The 12,862-nt window shown below is 50.5% G+C and overlaps 1 protein-coding gene across 1 annotated transcript in view; it reads right to left on the reverse strand.

Annotated features, from left to right (window-relative positions):
• Window positions 1–2,162, reverse strand: part of LOC137352334 (ankyrin repeat domain-containing protein 66) — a 29,977-nt gene extending 27,815 nt beyond the window's left edge. Inside the window, exon 1 of the mRNA XM_068017625.1 lies at window positions 1,916–2,162. Within this exon, the coding sequence (XP_067873726.1) occupies window positions 1,916–2,054 (139 nt within the window). The 5' untranslated portion in view covers window positions 2,055–2,162. The remainder of the gene's footprint in view (window positions 1–1,915) is intronic.
• Between the last annotated feature and the right edge of the window lie 10,700 nt (window positions 2,163–12,862).

Raw genomic sequence — 12,862 nt, forward strand, 5'->3', positions numbered from 1 at the left:
TGAGGGGAGGGGATGGGGAGGGGGTGGGGGTGGGGGTGGGGAGGGGGAGGGGGTGGGGGAGGGGGTGGGGGAGGGGGTGGGGAGGGGAGGGGGAGGGGGTGGGGGAGGGGGGTGGGGGTGGGGGAGGGGGTGGGGGAGGGGGAGGGGGAGGGGGAGGGGGAGGGGTGGGGGAGGGGGTGGGGGAGGGGGTGGGGGAGGGGGTGGGGGTGGGGGGGAGGGGGTGGGGGGGAGGGGGAGGGTGGGGGAGGGGGAGGGGTGGGGGAGGGGGAGGGGGTGGGGGGTGGGGGGGAGTGGGAGGGGGGGAGTGGGTGGGGGGGGAGTGGGTGGGGGGGGGGAGGGGGGGAGTTGGTGGGGGAGGGAAGGGGGAGAGAGTTGGGGGGGGGCGGGGAAGGGGGAGAGAGTTGCGGGGGGCGGGGAAGGGGGGAGAGAGTTGCGGCGGGGGCGGGAAGGGGGAGAGAGTTGCGGGGGGGCGGGGAAGGGGGAGAGAGTTGCGGGTGGGGCGGGAAGGGGGAGAGAGTTGCGGGGGGGCGGGAAGGGGAGAGAGTTGCGGGGGCGGGAAGGGGGAGAGTTGCGGGGGGGCGGGAAGGGGGAGAGAGTTGCGGGGGGGCGGGAAGGGGGAGAGAGTTGCGGGGGGGCGGGAAGGGGGAGAGAGTTGCGGGGGGGCGGGAAGGGGGAGAGAGTTGCGGGGGGGCGGGAAGGGGGAGAGAGTTGCGGGGGGGCGGGGAAGGGGGAGAGATTTGCGGGGGGGGCGGGAAGGGGGAGAGTTTGCGGGGGGGGGGCGGGAAGGGGGAGAGAGTTGCGGGAGGGGGCGGGAAGGGGGAGAGAGTTGCGGGGGGGGCGGGAAGGGGGAGAGAGTTGCGGGGGGGGGAAGGGGGAGAGAGTTGCGGGGGGGGCGGGAAGGGGGAGAGAGTTGCGGGGGGGCGGGAAGGGGGAGAGATTTGCGGGGGGGCGGGAAGGGGAGAGAGTTGCGGGGGGGCGGGAAGGGGGAGAGAGTTGCGGGGGGGCGGGAAGGGGGAGAGAGTTGCGGGGGGCGGGAAGGGGGAGAGAGGTTGCGGGGGGCGGGAAGGGGGAGAGAGTTGCGGGGGGCGGGAAGGGGAGAGTGTTGCGGGGGGGCGGGAAGGGGGAGAGTGTTGCGGGGGGGCGGGAAGGGGGAGAGTGTTGCGGGGGGGCGGGAAGGGGGAGAGTGTTGCGGGGGGGCGGGAAGGGGGAGAGTTGCGGGGGGCGGGAAGGGGGAGAGTTGCGGGGGGGCGGGAAGGGGGAGAGTTGCGGGGGGGGCGGGAAGGGGGAGAGTTGCGGGGGGGCGGGAAGGGGGAGAGTTGTGGGGGGGGGGTGGGAAGGGGGAGAGTTGTGTGGGGGGGGTGGAAGGGGGAGAGTTGTGGGGGGGGGGTGGGAATGGGGAGAGTTGTGGGGGGGGGGTGGGAAGGGGAGAGTTGTGGGGGGGGCGGGAAGGGGGAGAGTTGTGGGGGGGGGTGGGAAGGGGGAGAGTTGTGGGGGGGGTGGGAAGGGGGAGAGTTGTGGGGGGGGGGTGGGAAGGGGGAGAGTTGTGGGGGGGGCGGGAAGGGGGAGAGTTGTGGGGGGGGGCGGGAATGGGGGAGAGTTGTGGGGGGGGTGGGAAGGGGGAGAGTTGTGGGGGGGGGTGGGAAGGGGGAGAGTTGTGGGGGGGGCGGGAAGGGGGAGAGTTGTGGGGGGGGCGGGAAGGGGGAGTGTTGCGGGGGGGCGGAAGGGGGAGAGTTGTGGGGGGGCGGAAGGGGGTGTGTTGCGGGGGGGGGGCGGTAGAGTTGCGGGGGATGGGGGGGGCGGGAAGGGGGAGAGTTGCCGGGAGGGGGGGGAGTTGCGGGAAGGGGGAGAGTTGCGGGGGGGGGGGAGTTGCGGCGGGGGGAGACTAGTCTGTCAGGCCTCGCCGGCGCCGACTGACCTTGTGCCGCCGCCCAGTGCAGCGCCGTCCGCTGGCTCCAGTGCGGGTCTTTGTTATTGGGGTTACACGAGCCCCTGCGCAGAATCTCCTCCACCAGCTCCGTGTCGCCGGCCGCCGCCGCCCCGTGCAGCTCTGTCATCCCTGGCGTTACCGTGGCAACCCGTCCCACAGCGCGGGGCGCGCAGCTCGCGGTCACCCGCCGCTCCTTCCCCGGGGCGCGCGCACCTCGCGGTCACCCGCCGCTCCTTGCCCGGGGCGCGCGCAGCTCGCGGTCACCCGCCGCTCCTTGCCCGGGGCGCGCGCACCTCGCGGTCACCCGCCGCTCCTTGCCCGGGGCGCGCGCAGCTCGCGGTCACCCGCCGCTCCTTGCCCGGGGCGCGCGCACCTCGCGGTCACCCGCCGCTCCTTCCCCGGGGTGTCCACTCACTGCGAATCGCTGTTAGATGTCGGGCTCCAGCGGTGGGGATAAAAAAGGTAAATTACCGAGTGAGGAACACAAAACCGCAGGTTCCGATTTTAGTGCTGGCCGGGTTAACGTGAACCGAAAATTACCGGGCTAGTTTGTGGGGAGCGCGGTTAACACCGTCCTTGGGTTTATGTCGATCAGCTATTTTTGTATGATTGACCCACAGCAGGTCAATTCCAGCTGCTTCTCATTTTCCACAAATTGTTTTTTTAATTTCTGATTTTTTGTGGGGGAGGAAGGGTGATATACAGACAGGTCAAGGTAACTCAAATATAAGCACCGATATAATATTAGATTGGATATTTCTAATGCTAATTAAAAATGAGCCAAGGTTCACAACTACTTGCCAAAACTTTGAACATGATGCGCCCATTGTCAGCATCAAGTATTCTGGACCTTCTCAAGGCCAATTAGGGATGGACATCCCCTGAAATAATAAAAATGTAGATATGTGTTCAGTGTAGTACAGAGTATGCCAGCCCACCCACTATACTTCCTTGAAAAGCAATAGTGGGCTATGCTCTCCCTGACTAAAACTGCTCGTTACTGGAATGCCAAGATAATTCCAGCTTCTTTTCTCCTCTACTGTCTCTTTAAACTCCTCTCCCCTGCCTCCTCCACCCTCATGCCCAACAAGTTCAAGGGATTCATTGGCTTCTTTGTCACTTAGGTTGAGACCATCCATTCAGCTGCCTCTGCTACACCTCACTCCTTCCCCTTGTCCAGCAAGCCAAATTTCCTCCAAGGTTCCCCTGCGTTAGTCCTGAACTTGCATCTTTTTCTGCAATTACCCCTCAGCCTCTGAGCTCATCACATCCATGAAACACACCTGCTTTCTTGACCCTACTCCCACTAAACTGCTGATCACCCAACTTCCCTTCCTGATTCCCATGCTGGCTAACATTGAAAGCTCATGTTGAAATGTTTTTCATGACCTTGCTTCACCCTATTTCTGCAACCTCCTCCAGCCCAACAACCCCCTGAGAACTCTGCATTCCTCCGACTCTTGCCTATTGTGCATCCCCTACTCCCTTTGGTCCAACAATTGGCATTTGTGCCTTCAGCCTTCTGGACCCAAATCTCTTCAATTCCCTCCCTAAATCTCTTCTGCCTGATCCTTTAAAACCTACCTCATTGACCAAGCTATTAGTCAGCCCTTCTAATGGTTCTCTTTTTGGTTCATTATTAATTTGTCTGATTATTCTTCTGTGAATTGCATTTGGATGATTTCCTATGTTAAAAGTGCTACATAAATGCATGTTTTTGGTTTTACATGTGCTTCAGTGAGAGGTTGAAGGTTTGTAGGGTATGAAAGATTTCACCACTGTCTGCATATTTAATCAGATCTCAAGAAAAGCTACATCCCTTTTTCATTTTAGTCACAGTATTGAAAATCCTGTGAAATTTCCTGCACAGGGTCCAACAATAACAACTTATTTATATTGCATCTTTATCATAATAAAACAATCCAAGGTCCCAAACTGTTTTTCTTGCATCACAGTCCAATTTCATGCTTCATATGGTGTAAATATATATCTTTTAATATTGTACATACATTGATGTTATAGTGATGATACATATGTAGGTTGGTTGGCAGATGTCTTCTAGATGAACAAACCAGAAGCATTTGGTATATGTTCAGGATTACTTCAAACAGTGATTTTGAACTACAGACTGGATTTTACCTTAAGCAGATGGGACTTTGCCACTGACGTAAAAGTTGGTGGCGAACCCACCTCTGCCTAGCCTGGGGATCCGACCCGCATTTTACGGGTTCCCTGTGCCCGATTGCCATGGCCCCTCCCCCTCCCGTGTGGCCTTTCACGACCCCGGCACGTCTGCTTGCCATGGGTAAAATACCCGAGGGGGTGGGCGAGGGCCCTTAAGTGGCCACATAAGGGCCTCGATTGCCCCCCCCCCCCAAAACCGCCATGAAGTTGGCTGGAGGTGGGAGCAGGGCAGGAAGACCTCCCGGAGCCTCCCACTCAATGTTACCACCCAACCTGCTGGGGCGGCATAAAATTCAGCCCTACATTTTGAATTAAAGAATCCAGATAAACATCTGGCAATTATGCTTACATAAAATGTGAGATATTTACTATTTGTTCTTTATATTTCCATAATAGCCCTAGCAAACAGTTAAGATCTATTGATGGTGAATATTCTTTTCTCTTGGAGGTTTAAATTTATGATTTGATATAGTGACATTCTCTGCAGGTGTTTGAGGTATATTTAATGATTTACATACACATTTATTCATGTTTATAAAAAAAATTATATCTTCTCAGGGGATTTCCTGCAGTTTTGGTCATTTAGTCCTGCAAAAATAACCTTTGTGATTCAGGCCTGAATACGAACATATGAATTAGGAGCAGAAATAGGCCATTTGGTTCCCTAGCCTGCTCCACCAGTCAATAAGATCATGGCTGATCTGTTTGTGTCTTGGATTCCACACTTCCATCTACCTGATAACCTTTGATTCTCTTGCCCAACAATAATCCATTTACTTCCGCCTTAAAATTATTCAATGACCCCGCCTGCACCACCTTCTGAGACAGTGAGTTCCAAAGTCGCAAAACCCTCAGAGAAAAAATATCTCCTCATCTCTGTCCTAAAAAGGCAACACCTAATTTGAAAACAGTGCTCCCTAGTTCTGGACTCACCCACAAGAGGAAACATCCTTTCTACATCCACCTTGTCAAGACAGTTCAGGATCTTATATACTTCAGTCAAGTCTCCCCTTGCTCTTCTAAACTCCAGTGAAAACAAGTCCAGTCTGTCCAATCTTTCCTCATGAGACAACCCACTCATTCCAGGTATCAATCTAGTAAACCTCCTCTGAACCGCTTCCAACGCATTCACATCCTTCCTTAAATAAGGAGACCAAAACTGCACACAGTATTCGAGATGTGATCTCACCAATGCCCAGTATAACTGAGGCATAACATCCTTACTTTTATTTTCAATTCCTTTCGCAATAAAGGACAGCATTCCATTAGCCTTCTTTGTTACTTGCTGCACCTGTATACTAACTTTATGTGGCTCATGCACTGGAACGCCTAGATCCCTTTGCACTTCGGAGTTCTGCAGTAATTCTCCGTTTAAGTAATTCTCTGCTTTTTTACTTTTCCTGTCAAAGTGAACAACTTCACATTTTAGTTTTGGTGACTGCAGCTTGACAGTAGCGAAGGTGCGAGAGCGAGCTTACAGCTGGGAAGTCAATTTCAGTGTAAGTTTAAAAGTTAATTCCCTTTTGTTTTCGGAGGACCAGGGGACTGCTGGGTAAGTAAAAACTATATATTTGGGTGGTTTATAATCTCTTTCTTTTAGTTTTGGTGACTGCAGCTTGACAGTGGCAAAGGTGCGAGAGCGAGCTTACAGCTGGGAAGTCAATTTCAGTGTAAGTTTAAAAGTTAATTCCCTTTTGTTTTCGGAGGACCAGGGGACTGCTGGGTAAGTAAAAACTATATATTTGGGTGGTTTATAATCTCTTTCTTTTAGTTTTGGTGACTGCAGCTTGACAGTAGCGAAGGTGCGAGAGCGAGCTTACAGCTGGGAAGTCAATTTCAGTGTAAGTTTAAAAGTTAATTCCCTTTTGTTTTCGGAGGACCAGGGGACTGCTGGGTAAGTAAAAATGAATTTAGACTAGAGGGAATGGAGGTTAAGGCAGTTGTATGTTCCTCCTGCAGAATGTGGGAGGTAAGGGTCGCCAAGAGTGTCCCTGCTGACTGCATCTGCGGGAAGTGCACCCAACTCCAGCTCCTCAAGAACCGCGTTAGGGAGCTGGAGCTGGATGAACTTCGGATCATTCGGGAGGCGGAGGGGGTTATTGAGAGGAGTTATGGGGAGGTAGTCACACCTCAGGTAAAAGAAGTAGGTAGATGGGTTACCGTCAGGGGAAGGAGAGGGAACCAGCAGGCAGTGCAGGGATCCCCTGTGGCCGTTTCCCTCAACAACAGGTATACCGTTTTGGATACTGTTGCGGGGGACGACTTACCAGGGGTAAGCAATGGGGTACAGGTATCTGGCACAGAGTCTGTCCCTGTTGCTCAGAAGGGAATGGGGAAGAGGAGCAGAGCATTAGTCATTGGGGACTCCATAGTAAGGGGAACAGATAGGAGGTTCTGTGGGAACGAGAGAGACTCACGGTTGGTATGTTGCCTCCCAGGTGCCAGGGTTCGTGATGTCTCGGATCGTGTTTTTGGGATCCTTAAGGGGGAGGGGGAGCAGCCCCAAGTCGTGGTCCACATAGGCACCAACAACATAGGTAGGAAGAGAGATGGGGATTTAAGACAGAAATTCAGGGAGCTAGGGTGGAAGCTTAGAGCGAGAACAAACAGAGTTGTTATCTCTGGGTTGTTGCCCGTGCCACGTGATAGCGAAGCGAGGAATAGGGAGAGAGAGGAGTTGAACACGTGGCTGCAGGGATGGTGCAGGAGGGAGGGTTTTGGTTTCCTGGATAATTGGGGCTCTTTCTGGGGTAGGTGGGACCTCTACAAACAGGATGGTCTTCACCTGAACCAGAGGGGTACCAATATCCTGGGGGGTAGATTTGCTAGTGCTCTTCGGGGGGGTTTAAACTAATTCAGCAGGGGAATGGGAACCTAAATTGTAGTGCCAGTGTACAGGATGTTGAGAGTAGTGAGGTCAGGGATAAGGTTACAAGGACGCAAGAGGGCACTGGCAAGCAAGAACCTGGTTTAAAGTGTGTCTACTTCAACGCCAGGAGCATCCGGAATAAGGTGGGTGAGCTTGCAGCATGGGTTGGTACCTGGGATCTCGATGCAGTGGCCATTTCGGAGACATGGGTAGAGCAGGGGCAGGAATGGATGTTGCAGGTTCCGGGATTTAGATGTTTCAGTAAGAACAGAGAAGATGGTAAAAGAGGGGGGTGTGTGGCATTGTTAATCAAGGAGAGTATTACAGCGACAGAAAGGACATTTGAGGACTCGTCTACTGAGGTAGTATGGGCCGAGGTTAGAAACAGGAGAGGTGAGGTCACCCTGTTGGGAGTCTTTTATAGACCTCCAAATAGTTCCAGAGATGTAGAGGAAAGGATGGCGAAGATGATTCTCGACAGGGGCGAGAGTAACAGGGTAGTTGTTATGGGGGACTTTAACTTTCCAAATATCGACTGGAAATACTATAGTTCGAGTACTTTAGATGGGTCAGTTTTTGTCCAGTGTGTGCAGGAGGGTTTTCTGACACAGTATGTAGACAGGCCAACCAGGGGCGATGCCACATTGGATTTGGTACTGGGTAATGAACCCGGCCAGGTGTTAGATTTAGATGTAGGTGAGCACTTTGGTGATAGTGATCACAATTCGGTTAGGTTTACCTTAGCGATGGGCAGGGACAGGTATATACCGCAGGGCAAAAATTATAGCTGGGGGAAAGGAAATTATGATGCGATTAGGCAAGATTTAGGATGCGTAGGATGGGGAAGGAAACTGCAGGGGATGGGAACAATCGAAATGTGGAGCTTATTCAAGGAGCAGCTACTGCGTGTCCTTGATAAGTATGTACCTGTGAGGCAGGGAGGAAGTTGTCGAGCGAGGGAGCCGTGGTTTACTAAAGAAGTTGAAGCGCTTGTCAAGAGGAAGAAGGCGGCTTATGTTAGGATGAGACGTGAAGGCTCAGTTAGGGCGCTTGAGAGTTACAAGCTAGCCAGGAAGGATCTAAAGGGAGAGCTAAGAAGAGCAAGGAGAGGACACGAGAAGTCATTGGCGGATAGGATCAGGGAAAACCCTAAGGCTTTCTATAGGTATATCAGGAATAAAAGAATGACTAGAGTTAGATTAGGGCCAATCAAGGATAGTAGTGGGAAGTTGTGTGTGGAATCAGAGGAGATAGGGGAAGCGTTAAATGAATATTTTGCGTCAGTATTTACAGTAGAGAAAGAAAATGTTGTCGAGGAGAATACTGAGATTCAGGCTACTAGGCTAGATGGGATTGAGGTTCACAAGGAGGAGGTGTTATCAATTATGGAAAGTGTGAAAATAGATAAGTCCCCTGGGCCAGATGGGATTTATTCTAGGATTCTCTGGGAAGCTGGGGAGGAGATTGCAGAGCCTTTGTCCTTGATCTTTATGTCGTCATTGTCGACAGGAATAGTGCCGGAAGACTGGAGGATAGCAAATGTTGTCCCCTTGTTCAAGAAGGGGAGTAGAGACAGCCCTGGTAATTATAGACCTGTGAGCCTTACTTCGGTTGTGGGTAAAATGTTGGAAAAGGTTATAAGAGACAGGATTTATAATCGTCTTGAAAAGAGTAAGTTCATTAGCGATAGTCAGCACGGTTTTGTGACGGGTAGGTCGTGCCTCACAAACCTTATTGAGTTTTTCGAGAAGGTGACCAAACAGGTGGATGAGGGTAAAGCAGTGCATGTGGTGTATATGGATTTCAGTAAGGCGTTTGATAAGGTTCCCCATGGTAGGCTATTGCAGAAAATACGGAAGTATGGGGTTGAAGATGATTTAGAGCTTTGGATCAGAAATTGGCTAGCTGAAAGAAGACAGAGGGTGGTGGTTGATGGCAAATGTTCATCCTGGAGTTTAGTTACTAGTGGTGTACCGCAAGGATCTGTTTTGGGGCCACTGCTGTTTGTCATTTTTATAAATGACCTGGAAGAGGGTGTAGAAGGGTGGGTTAGTAAATTTGCAGATGACACTAAGGTCGGTGGAGTTGTGGATAGTGCCGAAGGATGTTGTAGGGTACAGAGGGACGTAGATAGGCTGCAGAGCTGGGCTGAGAGATGGCAAATGGAGTTTAATGCGGAAAAGTGCGAGGTGATTCACTTTGGAAGGAGTAACAGGAATGCAGAGTACTGGGCTAATGGGAAGATTCCATGGTAGTGTAGATGAACAGAGAGATCTTGGTGTCCAGGTGCATAAATCCCTGAAGGTTGCTACCCAGGTTAATAGGGCATATGGTGTGTTAGCTTTTATTAGTAGAGGGATCGAGTTTCGGAGCCACGAGGTCATGCTGCAGCTGTATAAAACTCTGGTGAGACCGCACCTGGAGTATTGCGTGCAGTTCTGGTCACCGCATTATAGGAAGGATGTGGAAGCTATGGAAAGGGTGCAGAGGAGATTTACTAGGATGTTGCCTGGTATGGAGGGAAGGTCTTACGAGGAAAGGCTGAGGGACTTGAGGTTGTTTTCGTTGGAGAGAAGGAGGAGGAGAGGTGACTTAATAGAGACATATAAGATAATCAGAGGGTTGGATAGGGTGGATAGTGAGAGTCTTTTTCCTCGGATGGTGGTGGCAAACACGAGGGGACATAGCTTTAAGTTGAGGGGTGATAGATATCGGACAGATGTCAGGGGTAGTTTCTTTACTCAGAGAGTAGTAGGGGCGTGGAACGCCCTGCCTGCAACAGTAGTAGACTCGCCAACTTTAAGGGCATTTAAGTGGTCATTGGATGGACATATGGATGAAAATGGAATAGTGTAGGTCAGATGGTTTCACAGGTCAGCGCAACATCGAGGACCGAAGGGCCTGTACTGCGCTGTAATGTTCTAATTTTCCCACATTATACTCCAACTGCCAGATTTTTGTCCACTCACTCAACCTATCTATGTCAGTCTACAACTTCCTTATGTCCTCTTCACAATACACTTTCCTACCTATCTTTGTGTCATCTGCAAATTTAGCTACCAAGCCAATGCTTCCCTCATCTAAGTCATTGATATAAATTGTAAAAAGTTGAGGCCCCAGCACAGACCCCTGCGGGACTCCACTCTTCACATCCTGCCAATCAGAAAAGGACCCATTCATGCATACTCTCTGTTTTCTGCCAGCCAGCCAATCTTCTATCCATGCTAATATGTTACCCACTACACCATGAGCTCCTACTTTGCGCAATACCCTTTTATGTGGCACCTTGTCAAATGCCTTCTGGAAATCCACGTACAGTATGTCAACGGGCTCCCCTTTATCCACGGTACGTTACTCCTTCAAAGAACTCCAATAAATTGGTTAAACATGATTTCCCTTTCACAAAGCTATGCTGACTATTCCCGATTACCTCGAGTTTACCTAACTGTCCAGCTATAGCCTCCGTAATGATCAATTCTAACAGCTTCCCCATGACAGACGTCAAGCTAACTGGCCTCTGGTTACCTGTTTTCTGCCTCCTCCACTTCTTGAATAGAGGGATTATATCTGCTATTTTCCAGTCTGATGGAACTTTTCCAGAATCTAGCGAATTTTGAAAAATTAACGGCAACACATCTACCACCTCATTAGCCACCTCTTTTAAGACCCTAGGATGAAGCCCATCAGGACCCGGGGATTTGTCAGCCTGCAGCTCCATCAGTTTGGTCAGTACTGCTTCCCAGGTGATTGTAATTTCATTAAGTTCCTCTCTTCCTTCCACCTCCTGATTTACAGCCATTACTGGAATTTTTTTTGTATCCTCCATGGTGAAGACAGAAGCAAAATATTTGTTCATTTCATCCACCAATTCCTTAATATCTACTATTAACTCCTCATTCTCACTCTCTAGAGGACCAACACTCACTTTACTTACTCGTTTCCTTTTTAAATACCTGTAGGAACTCTTGCTATCCGTTTTTAGATTTCTAGCTATCTTCCTCATGCTCTAATTTCTTTCTCCTGATTAACCTTTCTGCCATTCTTTATATTCTGACTAATCATCTGACCTGCCACTCAACTTTGCACAGTTATATGTCTTTTGCTTAAGTTTGATGCTTTCTTTAACTTCTTTAGTTAACCATGGGTGGTGGGTCCTCCCCTTAGAATTTTTTTTATAGTAGGAATATACTTAGCCTGAGTATTCTGAAACATCCCGTTGAATGTCTGCCGCAGCTTCTCTATTGATATATCTCCTAGCCTAGTAACTCAGTTCACTTCAGCTTGCTCAGCTTTCATGCTCACATAGTTGCCCTTATTTAAGTTTAAAATACTAGTCTTAGACTCAGTCTTCTCTCTTTCAAACTGGATGTAAAATTCAATCATATTGTGGTCGCTACTACCTAGAGGTGCCTTTACTCTGAGGTAATTAATTAATCCTGTCACATTACACAATACCAAGTCTAATATAACCTGCTCTCCAGTTGGTTCCAGAATGTGCTGCTCTAAGAAACTGTCTCGAAAGCACTCTATGACCTCCTCTTCCAGGCTACTATTGGCAATCTGATTTTTCCAGTTTATATGTAGATTAAAATCATCCATGATTATCGTCGTCCCTTTAACACAAGCACCCAATATTTCTTCTTGTATACGTCATCCTACATTATGGTTACTGTTCGGGGGTTATAGACCACTCCCACTAGTGACTTCATTCCCCTACTCTTCCTCATCTCCACCCAAACCAATTCTACATCCTGATCTCCTGAACTAAGGTATTCTCTAACTATTGCACAATGCCATCCTTGATTAAGAGTGCTACCCCTCCACCTTTACCTAGCTTCCTATTCTTGAATGTCATATACCCCTCACTATTCAGGACCCAATCCTTGACATCCTGCAGCCACGTCTCCGTAATGGCTATCAGATCATATTTATTTACTTCAATGTGCACTATCAGTTCGTCTACTTTGTTCTGAATGCTACGTGCATTCAGATACAGAGCCTTTAGTTTTGTCTTTTTGCATTTTTTGTAACATCTAGTCTTGACTGTTGGTGTGTTATTAGGTTTTTTTCTCTCTGTCCCTTCCTGCCATTCTCTGACCTTCATTTCCCACATTACAGTTCTGCTCTCGTGTCTTGACTTTACCCCTTGGTTTGCAACGTCTACCCAGGCTTGATCCCTCACCCACCTTATTTAGTTCAAAGCCCTCTCTACTCCCCTAGTTATACAGTTTGCTGGAACATTGGTCCCAGCACAGTTCAGGTGCAGACTGTCCCAACGGTACAGCCCCCACTTTCCCTAGTACTGGTGCCAGTGCCCCACGGACCAAAACCCACTTCTCCCACACCAGTCTTTGAGCCACGTATTCATTGCACTAATCTTATATGCCCTCTGCCAATTGACATGTGGCTCAGGTAGTAATCCAGAGATTATTACCCTTGAGATTCTGCTCTTCCATTTGGTGCCTAGCTCCTTATACTATCTAAGCAGAACCTCTTTCCTAGTCCTACCTATGTCATTTATACCTACATGGACCACGACAACTGGATCATACCCCTCCCACTCCAAGCTCCTGTCCCACCCTGAGCAGGTGTCCCGAACCCTGGCACCAGGTAGGCAACACAGCCTTCTGGACTCGCGTTCTCGGCTGCGCACAACAGTGTCAATCCCCCTCACCAAACTATCACATACTACCACTACATTCCTTTTTGCTCCCCCCACTTGAATGGCTTCCTGTACCACAGTGCCTTGGTCAATCTGCTCATCCACCTTGCTGACCTCGCTTTCGTCCGCACAGGTTGAGAGCATCTCAAACCTGTTTGACAATTGCAAAGTCTGAGGCTCCTCTACCGCTGTCTGCTCAGTCCCTTTACTTGCCTCACTC

This window comes from Heterodontus francisci, chromosome 3 (genome assembly GCF_036365525.1).
Source record: "Heterodontus francisci isolate sHetFra1 chromosome 3, sHetFra1.hap1, whole genome shotgun sequence".
NCBI lineage: Eukaryota > Metazoa > Chordata > Chondrichthyes > Heterodontiformes > Heterodontidae > Heterodontus > Heterodontus francisci.